This window comes from Cyrtonyx montezumae, unplaced genomic scaffold (genome assembly GCF_038088225.1).
Source record: "Cyrtonyx montezumae isolate F1298 unplaced genomic scaffold, pur_monq_1.0 scaffold_26, whole genome shotgun sequence".
NCBI lineage: Eukaryota > Metazoa > Chordata > Aves > Galliformes > Odontophoridae > Cyrtonyx > Cyrtonyx montezumae.
Window position 1 is genome coordinate 4,644,880 of NW_027072003.1, and position 22,072 is coordinate 4,666,951.

The window sequence follows — 22,072 nt, forward strand, 5'->3', positions numbered from 1 at the left end:
CTTTTGTCACCAAGAAATGTGCAGCCACCAACTCCGTATCATCACCACTTTATTCATGTGCAAGCAAGGGACCTTACAAGAGAACCCTCGCTGCTCTAAAAAACACAGTCATGGTCTGGTTGAGTGCTGTCATCCCAGTAGATCTAAATGGCCTTGGCCAGTCCGACACGGTTGTTGGCCCGGTCGAAGACGCTGTAGTACACTCTGATGAAGACATCTCCCAGGATCCAGAGGTCTGCAGAGCTATTCTGGAAGCTGCTCATGCAGGTTCTTTGGTCGTTCTGTGTTTGGGCAAGAGAAGGCAAATGGGGGAAACGTGGGTTAGTAGCTCTTGTTGGGTTGATGGCTCATGGCCATCTCTTACGGAGAAGCCAAAGCAATGAGAGGCAGTGAGAAAATAAAAGGACGTGGAGACAGGCTCTTGGTGCCACGGTTCCTCCTTACCTGTTCGGTGTAAGCTAAGGCAGGCACTGGATACTGAACTCCGCCAATGACAAAGACAACGTCAGGCATGGCAAGGACATGGCTGCAGTTCACCTTGTACTGCAGACAGCAGAGGAAAGAGGCTCTTAGGTAAGAGGCAACGTGCTAACGGGGCAGAATAGGAAGGGGTTTGATTTTGTTGGGGTGAACTAGAGGCTGGGAGAGAGAGTCCCATGGAGGTTTCTGTTGGAGCAGCAGAGCTGGTTTGCCACAGACATGGTGTGTCTGTGCGTGAAGCCAGGCATGTGCCAGGCTGTGTGGAGCACTGTCAGAGAAGGCCATGGACACCCTTACCTCTCCATACACGTTCTGATTGGCCCCAACTGCACTCTGGATGTCACTGATGTCCGAGGCTGGCCCAGCCACAAGGGACGTGCCAGTGTCGATGATGGCTTGGCAGCCACCGCTGCATGCAATCTCCTGCTCGTTCACAGTGATGCTGGCAGAAGGGAGGAAAGAGAGGCAAGACACTCACTGGAACCTGGTGATGCTTTCAAGCCTTTTTTTTGTGAGAGTTAATGCAGGGCCAGCTTAGGTTTTGGTGCATTCCTGCCCTTGATCCTTTAGCTTCATGGGGCTTGCAATGACAGCTGGTATCAGTCTCACTGCTCATGGATGGAGACACAAAACACAACTAAAAGCTGGGACCTAGCCATGCCCAGCAAAGTAGGTTTTGGCCATAAGTTTACTCGGCACCAGACACCAGTGCAAGAGAAGAACCAGTGCAAGAGAAGAGACCTCAGATCAGGTGGGAATTGCCAAAGTACTGTGGGGTTTGGTCCCCTGGCCTTCTGCACCATTAGAAAGCCATTGATATCCATGAGTCTCCTGAGAAACAATGGTTAGAAATGAACATTAATCAGCAGACATTTCATTACCTGTCCACGGAGATCTGCCAGTAGCCTTGGTAAGAGACAGGAATCCAGTTGATGGAGCCAGTGAAATAGGATTCGTCGACTCCCCCGAAGATGACCATGCTTCCCACTGTCTCACTGGATCACATATAGAAGAAAAACACCAAAGGGTTTGCCAGTGTTCAGTTACCTTAGAACAAGGGGCTGCGAGTGCCGTGGGTGAGATGCTGCCTGTGACACCATGGTCACACCTACCCACCACAGCACACAGCCAGACTGCATCAGTGACAGTGCAGGAGCTGGGGGTGACCAGCAAGAGCAATGATCTGAACCAAACCCACTTTGCTGCCTCCCCCAGCCCTCAGGACTGACACAGCTTACCGGGATAGATAGACTGAAAAGAGGTTCTGCTCCAGCAAGCTCTCGTTCACCATGTTATCAAAGACCGGAGTGATTCCATCAGCAGCCAGACTTGGGTAGCCCAGGCCCAAGATCCCATCAAATTCAACATAGACAAAGAACTGGCCAGGCTCGGAGGTACTCAAGCCAAAGAGCTGGTTGGTGTCCATCAGAGATGCAATCTAGGGACAGGGACAGCACTGTTTGCTCTGTGACATTGCAGTACGGGTGGGAATTGGGTGGAGAAGGCACAGAGGAAGCCGCAGAGGTGCCATGGTGACACTTACAGTGACGGTGTCACAGCCCACGAAGCCCTCCATGTCACCCGTGCCGTAGTGAATGGACAGGTTCTGCCCCGTGCTTTTGTAGGTGGAGGACTGCGAAGGGTTAAACATCTGATGGCTTTCTAGAAGGTAAGTGGGAAACCAAAAATGAAGATTTTCAGCAAGGCTGAGCCATAAGGAAAGCGTGGGAGTAGGAACCCTGCTGAATTGCTGTTTAGACCTGCCATTCATTACCCTGATGCAGAAACAATTTAGCTGTGAACATTTGCTGTACATCCCTCCCGCGTCCTGATGCCAGGGATTCACGGGATAGCCCCCACCCCTTTGGGGTACATGGGGATGAGTGCTGGGGTATCCAACAGGACACAGTACCACGGGCTCTGCTCACTTCACTGCCCGCTGATCCCCGAGCAGTGTCCCCCCAAAATCTTGGCTTGGCCCTATAGCTATAAGCCCAGGATGTGTTGCTCTGAGAAAACAGGGAGCTCTGCCCACTGCTACTTACGGCAAGCCGGGCTGGTGCAGGAGACAGAGGGAACCCAGAGGTTGGAGGATCCAGTGTCGAAGACCACAGTGAAGTCCTGAGGTGGGGTGCCAATGGAGATGGTCCCGTAGTATTCCATCTATGGGTCAGGACCGAGAGATGTTTTTAGGGTATGGAGCTGGGTGTGGGTCTGCCCCGAGATCGCAGCATTCTACGCATGCATGGGGACACTGCTTGCAGCAGAGCTGCTGGGTGGGAAGAGGCAAGAGAAATCGGCTGACAGCTTTGGGGGAAAAACCCTCGGGGTTTGGTCCACACTTTGCACAGTCACAGGGATGAGCACCCACACAGCACCCCTGGGCTGCAGCGCTGTGGGTCCAAGCCAGCACTCACGTCCAGGGTGTTCAGCAGGGGCTCAGTGACCACAGTGAGCACATCGGGAAAAGCGTGTGGGAATTTGGTGCCGATGTCGTAGCGGTGATTCTGGAGGAAGCGGTGCAGCAAACCCTTCTCCCGGAGGATCTCTCTCAGCTTCTTCCCCCTTTCCAAAGACAGCCTGGAAGAAGAAAAAGAGGGAGCCAGGAGCTCGCTGCTTGCAGGCAGCATCCAGCAGTGCCACTATTGGTGCAGTGTGGTGCTGCAGGGACTCACCTGGTGATGCCATCGGAGAGAGCAAAGACCACGCACAGGAGCACCAGGGATCGCATCGTGCCAGGGATGCAGGGTTGCAAGGAGAGGTGCCCCGTGCCTTAAGTAGCCCCCAGTGCTCCCCACCTGTGGGTCAAGGGCGTCCCCCACCCAGCAGGCACCTGGCCAAGGTACCCCTGGTGACACCTGGGTGCTGGCACACATGGCAAACAACACCCGACGTCACCAGGGGATTGGGAGCTCTGCCCCCATCCTTTAGCATCGCAAATCCTTCATCCTGACTGCACTGGGGGTACCAACATTTGCAGTTGCTTTCAGTTTGAGCATCTGAAACGCACACAGCAGTGGGACCCCGGCTTTGTGCAAACTGTCCCCCAACTATGGAGGGTCTGCCCCAGGTTGGAATGGGGAAGGGGGCCCCTCAGTGTGGGGACACGGGTGTGACGGCTGCCTACACGCCCTGGCCTGCCGTTATCTGCAAAACCAATTAGTTAAGTGGGATTCAAACAGCCCGCAGGAAAGGTGACCCCCGCAGCACGCCGACCCCTCTCCATGTGCTGTGTGCCCAGAGATACGGGGACCATTAACCCAAGATTAAACATCGTAACGAGCACCTTGCTATCAGCAGCACTGCTAATTGCTAACGGCATCACCTCGCCCTTCTCACTGGGAAGCTTGGCTGGGGCCAGGGGATGCAAGGAGCCCCCTATCAGCTCCTGTTTGAGCCCCCCCAGCCCCCAAAATCTGGAGGCAGCCACCGGCATCGCGGCAGGGGTTGGGTTTCTCTGATGATAGTGGAGCAATGCTGACTGACCCCTTTTGTCTCTGTTGTTTGAGTCCCCTATCACAGTTTCCATTGCTTAGCCTTGAAGTGATGCAGCGTGTCCCCCTGCTGCAAGGTGAGCAGCTTTCTGCTGTGGGTCCTGCTCTTGTCGTTGGGCAGAGCAGGGATTGGTGATGATTTCTTCAGCTACGTTATGGAAACCAGCTGGAATTGTTCCGTTGATCTGTACAGCGTTGGGAATGGGCTGGGATGGATGAACCAGCAACACGTGCAGGCTGCAGGGGTGCATCCAGCATTCCCCTCAAACACAAGGAAGGCCCATTCCCACCCGGGCAGACCCACCAGGACACAAGGAAAGCCCATTCTCATCTTCCCATTCCCATCACCATCCTCCAAGTAAAGGATTTTCTCCTTGTATCTGATCCCCTCCAAACCAGTGAGATACGTGAGGTTGGTTTGTTGGTTAACCAAGCTGCTCATAGAGATAAGGATTTATTTTGACATATATTAAAACAAACAAACAACAAAAAAAGCACAACGAAATAAAATCAACCCGGGCATTGCAATGTTTTATTTTCACCCGGAATACAATATTTCACTGGGGGAGACACAAGGGTGGGGAAGCTTCCTTCTGATCTTGTTTATATTACATTCTCCATTAACACAGCATCTGCCACAGGCATCCAGTGGGTATCCTTAGAAGCAGAAACAATTACTACAAGAGCACCAAAACCCATAAAAATGCACCAGAAGGGGGGAGGGAGGGGGAGGGGGCAGACCCCAAGCACTTCCATGCCCCACAAGCAGCTTTACCTTCAAGCACTGCCATTGCTTGAAGGGGTATTTAGGGATGCGTTGTCCTCTCAAATCTGACCACCAGAAATAGAGGCTGGTGTGGAAAACTCCTCCCCACTTCCCACAGACCCCTGCTTGGCATCAGCCAGCTTCACTTATCCCCCCCTAATAAACTTGTGGCATTGCATGATGCCTTGCTCCAGAGCTTGAACACCCTGGAAACCTCAACCCTTAATTACTCGAGCTAATTGGTAGGTATTTCTTTTAATTGCAGGCTGGATGAGCTCGCTCCTCAGCAGCTTGAAGAGCTGCTTCCAGGAGGAGATCTGGAGCCCGACCACAGAGGGAGCAGTCGTTGCAGCAACGGTAACCACGAAGCAGATCTGAGCAACGGGAACTGCGTGGGACCAGAGCAGCTGGGAGGGGTGGGGGCACGGCAGAGGCGTTGGGTTCCTGCTGGCTTGGGCAGAAGCTGTGCTCTGGTTGTCAGTCTGGATGCTAAAAACACACACAGATGTGCAGTTCTGCTCCTCTGACTCTTGCCTTTCCTAGCGCACAATGGGAAAGTTCACTCCTCCCAAATTTCGTCAGTAAAAGAAAGGATGGAGGTGAAATCTGGCTGACAGCATCCATTGCATGCAGGCTATACTCTGTGAAAGGGTTTTTTGGAGGTCAGAGATGTTTGCTGTCCTCTGCCTGCTCTGGGAGCTAAGCAGTGTGCCAGAGCAGCCTTGCTTGGCTGCGCCTCAGTTTCCCCATATACATAACTTGCAGCAACGTTGTCTACCTCGGAAAAGCACTTTTAGGGCTGCCTGGGGGGATGGTGCATCGGGCAAAAAGAAGGGTGAGAAATGGGCGCTGGGGGCTGGCAGCTGGGATGAAACTCACGGCTCCATCACCTAAAAGTCGAAGTTCTTGAAGTCGAGGGAGCAGCGGTAGCGGCCGTCGAGGAACCTGGAGCAGCTGAAGTTGGGCAGGCAGGGGCAGGTGTGGTGCTGACGCTTCCCCAGGAACGGGACCTGCAAGGAGAAAAGGGAGAGAGAACGGGGAAACCCCCAACCCTGACCCAAATCCTACACCTAACTGACCCAAATCCTACACCTCACCCAAATATAAACCCAACCCTGACCCCGTGCCAGCCCTCGGGCTGCAAGCGGGTGAAAAATAATCAGCCAGGACCAAAGCCCTGGGAATTTCCCTCTGCTGCTTCTCGGGTGTTTTATGGGAATCCGCCTGAAATGAATTTCTGATCCCTCCGCTTTTGTTCCCCGCTCAGGAGGAGAAGGGATGGCATCATTAAATCTCGTTCCCATCGTGAACAATCGATCTGTGGGCACAGAGACGGAACCCCCCGGGGCCAGGTGTCCGCAGCTGGAAGAGGGATGGCAGCTCGGCATAATCCGGACGGCTTCTCATCGGACGGACAGAGCAGCGCTTTGCGGCATTAACGAGGCGTCTCCCTGCTCGGCGGGGCATTTACAAGTCAATCCTGAGCAGTTTGCTTTAAATGAAAGTGTCGGGCTGCTCAGCCTCTTCTCCCAAGGCACCATTGGTGTGTGGGTTTAGGGACAGGCAGAGAACACCCCAGGGGATGGCAGCGCTGCTCCGTGCCTCCCTGCAGACCCCCATGGTGATGCGCGGAGCCCCATCCCAAACCGCTCCCATCCCCTCTCCACCCCAGGGTATGCACTGAGGTTCCCTCCCATGCACTGAGCTCGGGGCATTTTCCCCCAACTGCTTGGACCCCCACCCACGGGACCCCCCGGTACCTTGTGGCTGAAGGGGTGGCACTCGTCCCCCTCCTGCCCCAGTGGGGTGCACATCCGCAGACCCCGCAGCCAGAGGCTGACAGCGCAGCACGTCCCACTGCCGCACTGCGGGTCCCGTTCACAGGCCTGGGGAGAGGCAATGGGGTCAGCCTTCCCACCCCCAGAATCCTGGTCACCCCAGCCAGGTCAGGGGGAGCAGCTGAGGAAGGTGAGGGGTGCTCACAGCTCATCCATTTTGGGGTGGGGAGGATTGTGGCTGGGCACAGCCTGGATTCGGAGTGCTTTGCAGGATGAAGATCCAGCATGCTTGAAGGAAAGGAGTGATGCACAGGGGAGAAGCTTGCAGCTCAAACCCCAAAAGCCTCCCTGAGCACCTGAAGACCCTCTTAGCCCCCAGATAGTGCTGCAAAGCAGCGACAGGCCACGGCTTGGTTGCCCTTACCCTGCTCCCCATCAAGATATCTTACTGGAAAAGTTCCTACCTCCTCCATTTCCCCGTGTGCTGGCTCTTAGAGGAGAAACAGAGGGAGAAGCTGCACTCCGGTGGGATAACTTCACACTCACGTGTGCTCGGAGCAGCACGGGAAGAAGGAACAGCACCGACACATTGCAAAAGCAAGCAGCACGCTGAAAACGGCCCAAAGCAAACGCTGAAAGGCACTGCTGGAGTTGGAGCACCTCGTGTTCGTCTCCTCAGTGCAAATGGAGAGGGTGGGAGAGGCAGGCAGTGGGGTTCACACCAAACGTGACTTTGCACGGCGCGGGTGGGGGACTGCAGGGCAAGTTCAAAGCACACAGAGCTCAGGGCAGCAAAAAAAAAAGCCATAAAACGACCCCACATGATGCACTGGGGCCTCACTTACCCCCGTGATGACGGCTCCGTGCTGCGAGGGCAGCAGCAGCAGCAGGCAGAGGGTCTGCAGCAGCCGTCGCATGGTGCCGTCTGCCCGCACCGCCCGCACCCCACACCCTATATACCCCTGCCCTCCCCTCCAGCCTGGGTGGGTTGGTTTTTTTTCTTCCTCCTGATGAGCTCAGAGCAAGCAGATGAGAACTGCATCGCTAATAGTAGGAAAGAAATATATATTTCTTTCCCAGCGAGGGGGGGGGGGTGGAATACTCACGGAGCAGCCATCCCGCCCCCATCCATTTCCCAGGGTTATTTCCCAGCTCAGCTAACACAGCTGGATTTCCCGGGTGCGTGCATATTTATCCCTGACAGGTGTAGCTGAGGATCAAATCAAGAATTTGCAGCTATTGAGCTAAAAGGAGATAGCAAGAAAGGTCCATCCCGGATGGTAAAGCGCAGTGTGTAACAACGCAGCTCTGCAATGGGTATCCCATAGAAAGACAAACTCAGTCATCTTTATTTGTGAGAATAAAATAAGGAGCATCTAATGTATTATTTTTTCAGTAATGAGAGCGTGTTTGTAGGGGAAAATGGTGTGTAAATATCTTCATTTGTGGTTCACAGAATCACGGGATATCCTGAGTGTGGTTCCAAGTGTGTCCCCCATACATCCGATTGCATCTGGAGTGTCTGTGGGGAGCACATGGAGACAAGGATTGCCAGAGTGGCTTTAAAGCAGGAAAGGATGAACCATCAGCGTCTGCTTTTATTTATACATCGTGGGAGGGTGCGAGGGACAGAGCTCTGTATAGAGAAAGCTGCATGAATCTGTATAAATACATGGCCATGGCTGCTGCTTGCCCTGGGTTCCCATGGCCATGACCACATATCCCCACTGCCCAGGGCCACGCATGCCCAGGAGGTGCCAATGCTCCTTTACACAAGGGCTGGAAATAAATCTTCATCTCTTTTCTCCACAATTAAAGGAATATTTGTGATTTTGACCCGGTGAGTGGGATTTCTCCCACCCTGGACTTCGAGGTACCATCCCCCTGGCATCTAAGCTGCAAAGCAGCAGTGTGGCTTTGCTCCCTGCTGTTGCTGACAGCAGATTTCTCTTGCAGAACATCAGTCCCATGCTAAATTGTCTAGTTAATTGCCTAAAAATAGCCTGGCCATTTCCCCCTCCAAAGACCAGCATTCCTTTTGAAGTGGCAGCTGTTCTCCTGCTCTGCTGAAGTCCCCACCTGGTCTTGAATTAATTTCTCCCAGACCCCAGAAATCTCCCCTCCAGAAGTCCTAAGGCCTTGCTGCAGGGAATGGACAACGAGCTGTGATTCTGGGGTGCCTGTGGGGAAGGGGATGCAAACTTGGTAGGGCACAGCTGTGTCTTTGTCCTGCGTTTCTCCCCAGGAGTGTGAAAAACCCAAAATAGGGCTCTGGGCAAGCCAGGACACCCAGCATGGGGTGATGCAGTGGGATCAGGGTGACTGGTGATGGCTCCCAGCTCAATCCAGAAGGGAAAAAATTAAAAGATAAATAAAACTAAGAAAGATCAGCGCTGCACTTCACTTCCCCCATCAATAACATTTTAATTTTCCAGCTTGACATGCTGAGATCCATTGCCAGGCGTGAGCTGGATGTGTTTCAGCCAGCTCGGTGCCGGCGTCGCCGGGCTCTGTCATCAATCACCTCCTGCACGAAGAGAACAGGGCGAGCACGGCTCTGACACACAGCTACAGCCCCAGGTCCTCTGTGGGAGTGGGTGTAGGGCCCTCACAATTCTTTGGGGGCAAAGACAGCACCCAAGGAAAGGTTTGGAGCTGTGTCAGGGGAAGGTCAGGCTGGGTGCTAGGAAAAGTTTGCGCAGTGGGCATGGCACTGCTCCCCAGGACAGTGGGCACAGCCCCGAGCTGCAGGGGCACCCAGAAACATAGGGTTTGGGTGGTGCTGTGTAGAGCCAGGGGTTGGACTCGGTGGTCCTGATGGCAAGGAGCTCTACAGAGGTATCTATGGATCCTGGTTGACCAACAGTTGACCAACAGTTGACCAACGGTTGACCAACGGTTGACCAATGGTTGACAGTAGTTGACTAGTGGTCGACCAGTGGTTGACTAATGGTTGATCACTGGCTGACCAATGGTTGACCAGCAGTTGACCATTGGTTGGCTAACGGTTAACTAATGGCTGACCAACAGTTGACTAACTGATTGGTTGGTTGACTAATGATTGACTAGTGGTTGACCAGCAGTTGAGCATGAGCCAGCAGTGTGCCCCTGTGACCAAGAAAGCCAATAATAACCTGAGGTGTGTTATCAGAGAGCTGCTCCTCCCTTCCACTCTGCCCTGGAGGGGCTCCATCTGGAACACCGCACCCAATGCTGGGCTCCCCACTACAAGGCAGACAGGGAACTGCTGGAGAGAGCCCAGCAATGAGCTGCGGAAACGCTGCGGACTCCTGACGGGGAAATGCTGAGAATCCTGCGGCTGTTGCCTGAACAGGAGAGAAGAGATCTCAGCGCTGATCACGGAGGTTTCTATGCACGAGATTCGCGTTTTGGCCCCGCGGAGCCACCGTCCGCGCGCGTCACGTGACTGACGCAGCTGTGCGGAGCTGCCGAGAAGGGCGGAAGTGTGCGCGCGGCGGAATGGAGGGGACTCTGGAGCAGCACCTGGAGGACACGTACGGGGGGGGGGGGTGGAGGGGGGCTGGGGGGGCCCAGGGGGGCGGTGCGAGGTGGGGGGGGGGTCGGGCGCTCACCGCCGTCTCTCCCGCAGCATGAAGAACCCGGCCGTGGTGGGCGTCCTGTGCACCGACTCGCAAGGCCTCAACCTGGGCTGTGAGTACCCTGCGGCGCCGGGGCTGAGCTCGGGGGTGGGCCCAGGGGGACCCCACGTAGCCCCCGGGGGCTCCTGGCGGCTGGAGGAGACGGCTGGGCCGTGGGGCAGGCCCGGGGGGGGGCGGTGCGGTCAGACGTAGCGTTCGTGTGGTGCTGGGTGCAGCCGGGAGCTGGAGCTGGGGGATCCCTGTGGGTCCCTTCCCAGCTTTGGGTGCTGCGTGGTCCTACAGCCCGCCCCGCTTTTCCTATCGCTTCAAATCTGTTTTGTTTGGGGGCTTTTTTTTTGTTTTGTTTGGGTTGTTTTTGGTTTTTTTTTTTTGGTAGTTTGAAGGCCACAATTCACACGGCCCTGTGGGGTGGGACGCCTTCCAGAGAGACCTGGGCAGGCTGAGCAGTGGGTACGGGAGAGGGGGTCCCATCACGAGAGGCAACAAACCCCAGTGCCAGCTCTGCAGATGGGTCGGGGCGAGCCCTGCTGTCAGTATGAGGTGGGGGATGTGAGGGTGAGCACAGCCTGCCAAAGAGGACCTTTGGGGAATGGAGGTTGGCAGCTGGACACGAGCCACCCTGTGCCCTCACAGCCCAGAAAGTGACCAAAGGGGGCTGTGAGAAAGAAGGGAATGGGCTTTTTAGCTGTGTCTGTGTGGTAGGACGAGGGGAAATGGTTTCAGACTAAAAGAGAGGAGATTTAGGGTGGGCATAAGGGCTGTGAGCACCTGATGGAGCTGTGGGTGCCCCTGTTTGTTGCAGGGGAGTTGGACTGCTGGCTTTTGCAGGTCCCTTCCGACCCAAATGATTCTTTGATCTGGGGAGATGCTATGTGAGCTCACAGCGCTAAGGGGAGGAAGCAGGGATGGGGAGCTGCCCCCCATCACGGTACACGTGGGTGCAGCCTGCATCTTCTCCCCTCTTGCAGGCAGAGGAACGCTCTCGGATGAGCACGCTGGTGTCATCTCTGTGCTTGCCCAGCAGGCAGCCAAGCTCACCTCCGACCCGACCGACACGCCCGTGGTGTGCCTGGAGTCGGATAGTGGGTGAGCATCCAACCCAAGGCTGCTGCTGTTCCCTGTGCTCACCTTTCCCCCCCGCCCCAAATCTCCAGGGCAGCGCTCTCCCATCTTCTACTTCACTGGTAGAGCTGGAGGAAGTCCCATTGCTGAAGCTGCAGTGAGAGGGCGGTCGCTAATGGGGGCACAGAATGGTCAGATTCGTGGGACCTTGGGTTGTGGGAGCTGCTGGAGCAGCTGGAAGGCTTTCAGGGGTTGGTGGTTGCTGCAGCACTATATTTCTTTTGCTTCTGTGATTCCCCATGGATCATTTAGCCCATGCTGTGGTGTCCTTCTGGTTACCAAGTGTAGTGGAAATGCCAAGTCACAGCCTGAAGCAGTGATGGAGCACGTGGTGGGGAGGCAGGGCCAGCCCAGGGGAGCTCAGGTGTGTGCAGTGTACCTGAGTGACCAGAAGAGGTGGAGCCAGGATCCACCCCTTCCCAGACCTCATTTAAGGGCTGGCAGTGGAGGTGAGGGCATGTCTTGCCTGAAGCCTCCTAAAGGTGAGCAGCTCCTCTCCTTCATTCAGCATCACCTGCTGCTGCATTTGGGCTCATTCTCATTTGCTGCAGCCAAAGACTTTGCCACCCCGCTATTATCATGGTAGTTTCCATCCCATTATAGTATTACTCTAGGACTTGTTCAGCTCCCTTCATGAGCGTGACAAAGAGATGCAGCAGCTGACAGGTCTGGCACTGAGCTGCCCATCTGGTTTCCCTGCCAGGTCAGCTCCTGCTCCCCCAGCTGGCTCCTCACCTGCCTCATGAGAGCGCTTTCCTTGTTCTAGGAACATCATGATCCAGAAGCATGACAGCATCACCGTAGCAGTGCACAAGTTGGCATCCTGACCCTGGCATCCTGATGCTCTGCTCCCTGCTCCAAACCAGCTTCTCCTCACTGGACAACCACTCTCCTCAGCTGCTCCGATGCAGAACATGCTTCTAGTACCAAATCTGGGCTGAAAGCTCTCCCTCTCTACTTACCAGCCCCTATGCATCTATCAGGGTTTCCAGCTCACATTTTAGCAGTCGTGCTGCTGAAGATGAAATGTGAGTCACTCACCAAGCTTGTGTAATGATAGATACTACAAGGTGTGTGTGTGTGTGTGTGCCTGGCCTTCTTTGTTGGAGAAATCAATAAATGAGCTGCAAAAACCTTTGCTTCTCTTTGTTCCTACTGTGAAAACTGTCACCCGTTGCTTTCCCTGAAGCCAAGTGAGGTGACTTCTCCCAGTCTGTCCTTCATGGGCATTGCTCTAGAGAAAAGGAACAGTGCACTGTGACTTGGAGGTGCCTCCAGGAGAACAGGTATGAATACTTCTCTAGGAATTTCTCCTAGGAAATGTTTAGCCTCCACTAGTTAAGCTTTCTGTGAGGGTGGCTTGCTTGTTATTATGCGTGGGATTGAAGTCCAAACCTAAACTTGTTGGCCCTGCCTGTTTCTGCTGTGAGCTGTAAAACAGATGCTGATTTCATCCCCACAAATCCTCTCTTTAGAGAGCTGAGCATTGGAAATGGTGCAGGGGACTGAGCCCGCAGAGAGGCTTTCATCCTGAAAAGCTGCTGTGCTCAAAGGCTTCCTCAGCACAGGGGAGCAGAAAGGAGCTGGCCTGCAGCTGTCCTTGTATGTGAAGCAGGAAGAAAACTTCAGAGCAGAATGCGTGCTGAAAAATAGGGCAGGGCTGCAGATAAAACTGCTGCTGCTTTGCTGCTGTGCTCATCAGTGACATTCCCAATCTCACCATCGCTGCCGTGTACAAAGCAGGCTCTAGGGACAGGCTGCTCTGCACAGCACTCTTGTGGTGGGGTTGGTGCTGCTGACCCCTGCAGCAGGAGAGATGGGGCTCCAGCCTGCCTGCTCTGGGAGGTGAGCACCATTTACCTCCCCTTTATTTTGCTCATAACTCAGTTTCCAAGCTCATCACCTCAAAAAGAGAGTGCAGATGCCCATTTTAAATAGCCCCAAACCAGCAGAAGCTGCTGTCCCAGAGCCACGGGCTCCTCAAAGAGCAGAAGTTAAAGGGATGTGAGCACAGAAGGGGGCACTCGGTGCTCCCAGTAATGAGTTATGGGACCAGTTCCCTCATTGTCAGGGCCCCACAGCTGCTGGATACCTGGAACACAGGCACAGCCCCAGCTGCTGCTGCCTCCTCCCCAGCACCCTGCGCACCCCAAGCCCTCGTGGCGCACACTACAAACACTGTCTCACCTAAGTAGAAGCTCAATGCACATTCTGAAAGCCCAACTGCAGGGGAAGTTTCTCCATGCTGTCCCGGAGCTCTGTCCCCGGATGCCACAGCAGGATGGATTAAGGCAGGGAGGGGTCAGGCAGCCACCCCGACCCCACAGCTTTGCCTCATTTCAGTGCTCAATGGAAACAGGGAGGAAGCAGCTGCACTTGCCCTGGAGTTTGTGCGTACTGATAAGGCCAGCACGGAGCCAGCTCAGCCCCCAGCCCCTGTGCTGCTCCTGGGGCCAAGGGCTGGGCAGTGCCAGCAACTTCGGCTTCCTTCCACCACTGCCAGCAGCTGGATCCCTGCAGGCAGCTCCTCCAGAGGCTCCGTTTCCTCCAGGCAGGAATTCTGCTGTACCATCGCCCCGGACAGGGAAGGGGAGGGACTCCTGGACTGGAGCAGCAGGGAGGAGGAAGGCTCCTAACCCAAGTCCTGCCTCGATTCTGCATTGGTCGTCGGGGACGGACACAGGGCCGGGCTGGGGGTGGTGGGTCACGGTCAGAGCAGGGGGAAGACTTTTTGTTTCTGGAGCAAATGACGAGAGGATTCCTCTTTGCAATCTGCTGCTTCGGGGGAGGTTTGCCAGCATGCACCAGCAAGTCGGTAAGGAAGGGGTCGGGTTTGTCGGCTGTTACGGAAGGGAGGAGGGGAAGGAGGTGGGCAGGGAAAGCCTCTCCAGGAGCTCAAAGATGGGACAGAGAGCCCCGGCTGTTAGCACAAACCAACCAAACGCTGTGCTCTAAAACGGCTTAATATTACACACGTTGAGCGCTTTAGGAAGGAGAAAAGAAGCTGAGCTGCTTGCAGGCAGTGATGCTGTGCCCCGAACAAAACATCGTTGGTCCTTAGAAGCGTGCTGATGCGGAGCACAACGTGCTGCTCCCCACCTCCCTCACGGAGAAGGACCAGAGGGGTTCTCCTGGGAGCAGCTTCACAGATAACCACGACAGCATGGAGCTAATGCACCCCAAACTCTCATTCCCAGGGGAAAGGAAAGAAGGAAAGCTGGAGCCAGCAGCAGTGATGGGAGATGGGAGCCAAGGCACGGACAGAGGGTGGGCATGGGCAGCGGTGCTGCACTTCTTCCTGGTAAGCAGAGCACAAATGCACCCCAAACGTTTGGAATTTGGGGTCTGTGGGATGCCTCAGCACGGGCTGATCCCAACCAAATAATGGCAAAAATATACAGGAAGGCTCAGAGGCAGCGAGGACAAGCAGAGCAAAGAGTGAGGATGTGGCCATCACCGAGCCGTCCCCAGCTGGCAATGGTTAACCCCAGCCCCAGGGTACGGGGCACCAGCTGTCCTTTGTCCCCAGGCTGGGGAGGGAGCATCTGCTGGCACCCACTCAGAAATCAAACAAAAATCAGAGAGCAAAGAAAAGCTCTGATGTCATTTTGCTCTGGAAAAGCCAGTTTTGCACAGGATTCAACCCCAACATGGGCATCTTACTGGTATTTCCCCAACACTCCTCATCCTGTCCCGAAGGCAGCACGTTATCCAGGAGTGATGTCCCCTGCAGCACCTCACCTGTCCTGCTCTGACACAGGTCAACGTGTTCGTGATGGGAATGCTCAAAACCTTTGGCATTTTCTTCGTGGCATTCCAGGAGGAGGTGGGGGGCTCCTCAGAGCAGGTCAGCTGGATTGGCTCCATCATGTCCTCGCTGCGCTTCCTGGGAGGTGAGCCCTGCACTGCGGGGAGGGACCCGAGGGTGCTCCAGGTGCAGGTCCCACTTCACAGCCATCAGAACTGACTGGGGGCTGAGCTGCTGGAAAGGAGCTCTGTGGAGAAGGTCCTGGTTGACCAACAGTTGACCGTGAGCCTGTAGTGTGCCCCTGTGGCCAAGAGGGCCAATGGTTCCCTGGGGTACACTGCACGGATCGTGGGCAGCAGTGGGAGGAAGGTGCTCCTCCCCTATGTTGTGCCCTGGGGAGGCTCCATCGGGAGTGCTCCCCAGTTCAAGGGGGACAGGGAACGGCTGGAGGGAGCCCAGCAGCGGGCTGTGGAGATGGTGGGGCCTGGAGCAACCCCTGATGGGGAAACACTGAGAGATGTGGGGCCGCTCACCAGGGGAAGAGAGGGCTGAGGGGGATCTGATCAGTACCTGAAGGGCAGGGGTCTGGGCTCTTTGGGCACCAAGCTCTGCCTCCTCTCCCTTGCAGCCCCGCTGGTGGCCGTGGTGTGCAGGCGGCTGGGCGAGCGGCCGACCTCCATCCTCGGGGCCGGGTTGGTCAGCGGGGGCTGCCTGCTCAGCACACAAGCCACCAGCGTCCCCTTCCTCTGCGTCTCCATGGGACTCCTGCTGGGTGAGTGGCAGCTCCCTTTAACCAGGCTGTGTCGCTGCTGTCCCCACAACACACTGCATGAAACCCCAAATCTCCACGCTCAGGAGCACAAAATCCCACATCCATCGTGCCACGCCGAACCCACTTTGCATCCTTCCCTGCATCCAACACACGCCGTGATCCCTCCCCTGTTTGATTTGCAGAAAAAGTGCACAGTGTCAAAAACCCCAGGCCCCACTGTGCACAAAATCCTATCCTCAGCAAGAAAAAAACCCTCTTTCACCCCCAAAATAATAAGCTTGTGCTGACCCCTCGTGTTCCCCCCCCAGGCATGGGGTTCTGCTGCCTGTACCAGGCAGCAGCAGTGATGACAGCCAAACGCTGCAGGACCCGGCTGGCTTTCTCCAACGCCATCGCCCGCTCAGGGATGGGCCTCACCTTCCTGACTGCCCCCTTCACACAGCTGCTCATCGACACCTACAGCTGGCAGGGTGAGCACATCTCCTGCCCCATGCTCGGGGGGAGGGCAGGAGGAACGGCACTGCCGCTCCGGGGGTGCCCCTGTGGACGTGGGTTGGATCAGAGGGAGGTCTTCTGCAACCGTAATTATTCTGTGGTGATGATTAAATGCTTCCTAAGTCGTTAAATGGAAGTCAGAGTCAGTATAGAAAGCTTGTACTGCCTCACCTTGGAAGTTCAGCATGAACGAGAGCAAAGCAAAGCCCTGAACTCGTCACACGCATTACAGAGAAAGGGATTTCCAGTTCAAAAGGGATTTCGAGTTTGATAAGCCAGAATAAAGCCTCCTGAGTGACACCTCCGCCTCCTTGCTGCAGATCTCTCTCCACACCCACTACAGATTACCTCCTTTCCTCCTGCTCCCTCATGCTCACGGCAAAATTCATTAAAGAAAAGCATCTTTCCCCTTGGTACAGGTGCCCTCCTGATTTTTGGTGGCATCACGCTGAACCTCGTGCCCTCCAGCATGCTGCTGCGCCCCGTCAGCACCCAGCTGCCTCCTCACCCCCCAGCTAGCACCGAGGACGGGTGCTCAGCACCCAAAAGAGAGGCAGGACACCTCGAGGAAACCACCAACGTGGCAGCACAGCCACGCAGTGCTCAGACCCTCCCAGAGCCACCTGCAGAGCCCTGCAGCACCAACAGCTCCGGTGCAGAAACCACAGCAGCTCCAGGGAAAGCCCCCAGCTGCCCCCCTGAGATCACGAGGAGCTGCAGATCCCTCCCAGCACCCAAAGAGGAGAAGCCACCACCTCTCGTCGACTTCTCCCCTCTGAAGGATCCCCTCTTCTGCATTTTCACCTGGTCCTTCTTGTTCAGCCACCTGGCCTACTTCGTGCCCATCTTCCACCTGGTAGCCAGAGCCAGGACGCTGGGCATAAACAGCATGGATGCCTCCTACCTCATCTCAGTGGCTGGTAGGCAAGAGAATCATTTTAAACACATTTTTGATCACTAAACAGGCAAGAAAAGCAACACCCATCTCGCCAAGAAACACTCCCAAAACGTGTCCTTAAGTAAATCTTCACAGAAGAGCCTGAGCTCGCAGCCCTTACCCCCTTCTGTACACACAGCACTGCTTTCTGCACACGTACTGCTGCTCTCACATGGGTGGTCCTCTCAGCCACCCCCTCTGCAGGGAACGAGTGCAGGTTTTGGGCTGCTCAGTGTCCTCCTGGCTGCCCCTGAGCTGCTCAGACCCACAAAAGCCACAGAAATGCTGAGGCACTCTGCCCTCAAAGGCCTCCAGTCTGACCCAGGAGCATACAGAGGAAAAAAAAAAAAGAAATAAAACCACCCCGAAGTTGGATTTGGGTGCTTGGATTTGGCACTTGAGGGAGGGGGGAAGGAAAACCTGCCCCCCCCCCTCCATAAATAATATTGTGTGTGAATATGACCCGCACACTAAAGTTGCACCAACGTGAAGAAGATGGCTCCAGCCCCAAGTCACAGTAAAAGATTTTATTGCATAAAAATAAACTCTCCTCGTGCAGCGCTGCTTAGAAATGAGGTACAGTGTGAGGAGGAGCACAGCAATTAATGCAGCACCCTCGATTAAGAGCGGGAGGGACACGGGGAGAGCTGACGGCCCTCCCCTACACCCCCCACCCCCAATCTTCATTTTACAAAATCACACTGGGAAATGCCACGGTGGTCCTTTACGAAACCACCGAGCTCCTACGGACGCTCCTTGGGGTTTTAACTCTGTCTGTGGCCCTTCCCCAGGCTCAGTGAGCTCCTGTCCCTGCAGGCATCACCGAGACGGGCAGCCAGCTGCTCTCAGGGTGGATTGCTGACCAGAACTGGACCAAGAAGTACCACTACCACGCGGCTTACCTGGTGCTGTGTGGCATCACCAACCTGCTCTGCCCCCTGGCCACGACGTTCCCTCTGCTCATGACCTACGCTGTGGCCTTTGCCATCTTCTGCGGAGGGTTCCTGGCTCTGGTGCTCCCCGTGCTGGTGAGGATCTTTCATTTTAACAACGTGTATATGGAATAAAATAGTAAGATGTGGCATTTCCAAGAGCTTTCCAAAATACCCATCGACCTTGGCGTAAGGCTGAAGCGCCCTGGTGGGCTCCTTTGGCGTGGAATGAGAGGGGTCTGCCCCCAGATCCCCACAGCAGGGTCCCAGTCTGCCCAGCCCCGTGACTGGGATGCACCAGAAGCGCTGGGAGCTTCTTGCTTTCCACATCCTCCCTTCTAAAAGCTCACAGGGAGCAGAATGGATCGATCCACTGACAACCTCAGCTCTAACTCAAATCCAAAGGGCTGGAAGTGTGCTCCCAACCCCTGAACGGTCTGCAATGCGCTCAGAGCCACACAGCCTTCCCCCCCCCAGCAGCACCGCGGGCTGCAGGCTGTGCCCTAACGGTGGGAAGACAGAAGTGAGCTCTGCTGCTGTAATTTCAGCGCTGACCTTAGGGAGGCGAGCGGATCCCAGGCTGAGTCAGACCCGGAGGTGCAAAGTCCTCCCCCCCAGGGCAGCTGGAGATAAACCTCCCCAGGAAAGGGCCTCTGTGCTTCCCATGAACCCCCACCGATAATTACCTGTGTGCATTTACACCGACAGGTCGACCTGGTCGGCGTGCCAAAGCTCCACAGCTACCTGGGCTTTGCTTCCTTCTTCGCTGGGATAGCAGCTGTTGGTGGACCTCCTCTTGCAGGTAATGTAAACTTCACACATCCTGTGCACCCACCAGCAGCATCCAGTGGTAAAAACCTTCCCCTGGATCGCTCTCCTACCTGTACGCATCCACAGATGGCTTTTCTGTCCAAAAAAAAAAAGACACACACACAAAGAAAACCACATTGAAGACAGTTGGCTTTATGCATGGGAAGGCAGCGACCCCAGCGCCGTGCTGCAAGGCACGAGAAAGATTGATTTCCCTAATCAATATCTCTAGGTTGGCCAAACTCTGGATACAGATGCAATTTCGTGCAGCTAAAGCATTTCATTGACAGCGTGCTTTACACTGTCACAGTGATCCATAGCCCGTGCTGGAGAAGATCTCTTCTGCTGATACAAGATGTACGTCCAGCAGAAAGCAATGCCTGCAAAGCCATCGCAGTCAATTTCCCAACAGAATAACATACGGTGTGAAAAGAGCTCGATAAGTTGGCTCTGCTTCATCCATGCTCACGCTCCCCTCTGCTTCCAATGTGTTCCCACTAATTGGAAGCCTCCTGACAGTGCTAAGCAGGAATGTATCTGGATTTCATAAAGTGAGCAGGTTTCCTGTGAAAAGCCTCACACAGAAATCGGCCTTCTTCACCCAGATGGGATCCACCAAGGCCCAGCAAAGCACTGACCCACCTCGGTGCAAGCGGGGTGAGAGGGAAAAGCCACAGCTCAGCCTGTGCCACAGCGTAGCTTTCTGTTATCTGCAGTTTCCTCTTCCTATGCTTTCTGCTGCAATGCTCCTTTCCCAGCACTGCTGTATGGGAGCTGTCGGATCACAGCCTGAACCACTGATGGAGCACCTGAGCTGAGCACTGAGTCAGCCACAGGTGAAGGCAATGCACCTGTGTGACCAGAAGGGGTGGACTCCACCTCTCCCAGACCCCACTGCTAGATCCCACTACTGGGTATCATTCATTCTGCTTGAATATACCCATCTGTTCAACGGGAAGCCCTTAAGCCAGGGGCAGCCCAGCTGAGGCTCCTCACCGCTGCAGTGCTGCCAGCTGCTCCTGCCCTCCCAAACAGCAGAGCCAACATCATTTTGGCACGCAGCGAGTGAGCCAAGGAGAGGACCCATCCCATTTCCACAAGCAGGAGAAATCAGTAACAAACTGCAAAAACAAACCAAGCAAACAAGCGATGTGATTCAAGATTACAAAACAGATCCCAGCAGATGGCACACAGCGGCTCCGGCTCCAACAAATGTGGGCAGTGAATGGAGAGAGGAAGGAGTCACTGGAAAGCAGCACTGGCACATGGACTTCAGTGCTTTCACCTCCAGTGTGCACGCCCTCATGCTAGGCATTGCTGCTAGGACATGTGCAGCAAACAAAGCCTGGAGGTGCCCAGCCCCTCACGGAGCAGCTGAATCATTTCAACAACCTGAGCAGCTTGCAAAAGCGCTGCTCTGCTGCATGCTGCGGGCCGGGAGCGTTCACTCAGCTCCCTGCAGCAGGATTTGGCCCCTGTTGCTCAGGGAGAGGCACAAAGGCTCTGAAAGATGCACTGCACTCAGAGCATCGCCTGCATGGCACTGTCAGCCAGGAGGGGACACAAGGGCTTCAGCACTGAGCAGAGCTTCTGTGTGTATATATATATATATTTAAAAACAAGCGAGCAGAAAAAAATCCTGCATTTAGAAATATCATGAAGATTTTTAAAATAATGATAAAAAGATTCAGAGTTTATCACAGCTGGAACGCTCCTCCCTGGATGTCTGTCATACAGCCAGCATCCCTGGTTCGCATCCCGTACATCTTCGAACAGCAGAAGCTGACCCCACCTCTGAGGACAAGCCATCCTGCACAACACACGCTGTGCTTCCCCGGGCTCTGCCCTCTGGCAAGGCACTCCTGGGCTCAAGCAATATCCCTGAGAAAAAGGAAAAACAGCAGAGCTGAGGGCTGCTAAAGGCACGGGATACCTGACAATGAAAGCTGGTGAGCCCACAGGGACACAGCAAGGCAGCGTGCAAGCCTTTCCCTTCTCCCAGAGCCCTCCGTGGCCATGCGAATACCAGCAAGGAAAGCGATGGCATCTGTCCCTTCTGGCTCCCCAGCCCCACACTGAGCAGCACTGCTTCCTTCCCCACTATCCCACAGGTAACACTGGAAACAACGCTTCCATTCTGCTGTATCCCGACCTATCCAGATCCCAAAGTGTTGGTGTAAATGGTGTAAACCCACGGATGTCACAGGGGGAATCCTGCTTCACCCCAGCAGTGGCTCTGGGCTCAGCTGCTCCCTGTGCTGCTAAGCTGCCCCACACACCCGGGTGCCAGATTTGGGAATAGAGTGCAGGATTTCTGGCACACAGCAGCAGCTCCCATTGCTTTGCATATTTTAGATTCAAGCGGGGGGGGGGGATTTAAATGGAAGGCCCAGATAATGGATGATACGCACACTTCAATCTGAAGGTCCAGAAACTAGATGCAACCAAAGAAAACACTTCAAGGTCATTTTCAAAGGCGATCTGCCCCCTCGCAGATTCCTGAGGCTCAATGGAATTCAGGTTTTCCTTTTAAGTGCTGGCAAAGGTACTCTTCAGCAACGGCCCCTCGTCTGGGATCTCTCATATCAGACAGGTTGCTGCTCAGGGTCTGCTCACAAGCACTGCAGATGTTGCAAAGCATCCAGCAGGACCTCACATCTGCTGCTGCAGCGACTTCTGGCCCTCGTGTTTAAACAGGAAAAGGGAAAACGTCAGGGATTCGATGTAATCAAACTCAAATCCACATCCACTACAAGGGGTCTCGAGAACACCCTGCAGTCTGCCTGCTGTACCAGCTGCACAGCCACAGGCACACAAAGGGTTAAGGTAACCTATAGAAAGCATCCAAGGCATTCTTAAACTGCCTCCCCCCCACCTCCCCAAGGTGATTTTCAGTGAGAAAAACCCGACAGCCTTAATAACCTCAATAATGATCTCCTCTCCTGCAGGGTGGCTGTATGACTACACGCAGACTTACGCCTGCTCGTTCCTCTTTGCTGGGGCCTGTGCTCTCCTCTCTCCCATCTCCTTCTTCTTGGAGCCGTGGGCCCAGAGGTGGAAGCTGCAGAAAGCCAACGTCCCTGCTCAGGGTGAAGCTGTCGTGCAGGGCAGCTCGGGA

The 22,072-nt window shown here is 54.9% G+C and overlaps 4 protein-coding genes across 6 annotated transcripts in view; 2 read left to right on the plus strand and 2 right to left on the minus strand.

The window, feature by feature from the left end:
- Positions 1 to 12,393, plus strand: part of LAMTOR5 (late endosomal/lysosomal adaptor, MAPK and MTOR activator 5) — a 50,457-nt gene extending 38,064 nt beyond the window's left edge. The window contains exons 2-5 of one of the 2 annotated variants that reach the window (XM_065740499.1): positions 9,969 to 10,033; positions 10,129 to 10,190; positions 11,107 to 11,224; positions 12,027 to 12,393. In XM_065740499.1, the coding sequence (XP_065596571.1) occupies positions 9,999 to 10,033; positions 10,129 to 10,190; positions 11,107 to 11,224; positions 12,027 to 12,087 (276 nt within the window). In that variant the 5' untranslated portion in view covers positions 9,969 to 9,998 and the 3' untranslated portion in view covers positions 12,088 to 12,393. The remainder of the gene's footprint in view (positions 1 to 9,968; positions 10,034 to 10,128; positions 10,191 to 11,106; positions 11,225 to 12,026) is intronic. The other variant, XM_065740500.1, reaches the window with a different exon arrangement.
- Positions 144 to 3,211, minus strand: LOC136051023 (embryonic pepsinogen). The gene is made up of 9 exons (XM_065740223.1): positions 3,156 to 3,211; positions 2,898 to 3,060; positions 2,526 to 2,643; positions 2,024 to 2,142; positions 1,719 to 1,918; positions 1,362 to 1,475; positions 778 to 922; positions 445 to 543; positions 144 to 281 (listed from the first exon to the last, which is right to left on the minus strand). Exons 1-9 carry the CDS (start codon positions 3,209 to 3,211, stop codon positions 144 to 146), a joined length of 1,152 nt encoding a protein of 383 aa, XP_065596295.1.
- Positions 5,631 to 11,720, minus strand: PROK1 (prokineticin 1). 2 transcript variants are annotated; one of them, XM_065740495.1, is made up of 4 exons: positions 11,649 to 11,720; positions 7,364 to 7,417; positions 6,501 to 6,626; positions 5,631 to 5,750 (listed from the first exon to the last, which is right to left on the minus strand). In XM_065740495.1, exons 1-4 carry the CDS (start codon positions 11,688 to 11,690, stop codon positions 5,631 to 5,633), a joined length of 342 nt encoding a protein of 113 aa, XP_065596567.1. In that variant the 5' UTR covers positions 11,691 to 11,720. The 2 variants fall into 2 exon arrangements, with proteins under 2 accessions (XP_065596567.1, XP_065596568.1); XM_065740496.1 differs by lacking the exon at positions 11,649 to 11,720 and having other exon boundaries at positions 7,364 to 7,435.
- A 1,548-nt stretch (positions 12,394 to 13,941) lies between the features above and the next one.
- Positions 13,942 to 22,072, plus strand: SLC16A4 (solute carrier family 16 member 4; the record flags this gene model as incomplete). Its single annotated transcript, XM_065740174.1, has 9 exons — positions 13,942 to 14,075; positions 14,458 to 14,561; positions 15,021 to 15,153; positions 15,637 to 15,780; positions 16,089 to 16,250; positions 16,695 to 17,195; positions 18,029 to 18,240; positions 18,853 to 18,946; positions 21,903 to 22,072. Coding segments are annotated over exons 1-9 (1,536 nt in total), but the record flags the coding sequence as incomplete, so codon positions are not given.

Excerpts from the sequence above, each read along its gene's own strand:
- PROK1 (XM_065740495.1), bottom strand. The coding sequence starts at position 11,690 with ATGAGGTCTGGGAAGGGGTGGATCCTGGCTCCACCTCTTCTG. Across the intron at positions 7,418-11,648 it reads TCCTGGCTCCACCTCTTCTG|ACCCTCTGCCTGCTGCTGCT; the intron begins GTCACTCAGGTA and ends CGGCTGCTGCAG. Across the intron at positions 5,751-6,500 it reads GCCACCCCTTCAGCCACAAG|GTCCCGTTCCTGGGGAAGCG; the intron begins GTACCGGGGGGT and ends TTCTCCTTGCAG.
- LOC136051023 (XM_065740223.1), bottom strand. The coding sequence starts at position 3,211 with ATGCGATCCCTGGTGCTCCTGTGCGTGGTCTTTGCTCTCTCCGATGGC. Across the intron at positions 2,644-2,897 it reads CCCTGCTGAACACCCTGGAC|ATGGAATACTACGGGACCAT; the intron begins GTGAGTGCTGGC and ends CCTGACCCATAG. Across the intron at positions 1,919-2,023 it reads TGGGCTGTGACACCGTCACT|ATTGCATCTCTGATGGACAC; the intron begins GTAAGTGTCACC and ends CCCTGTCCCTAG.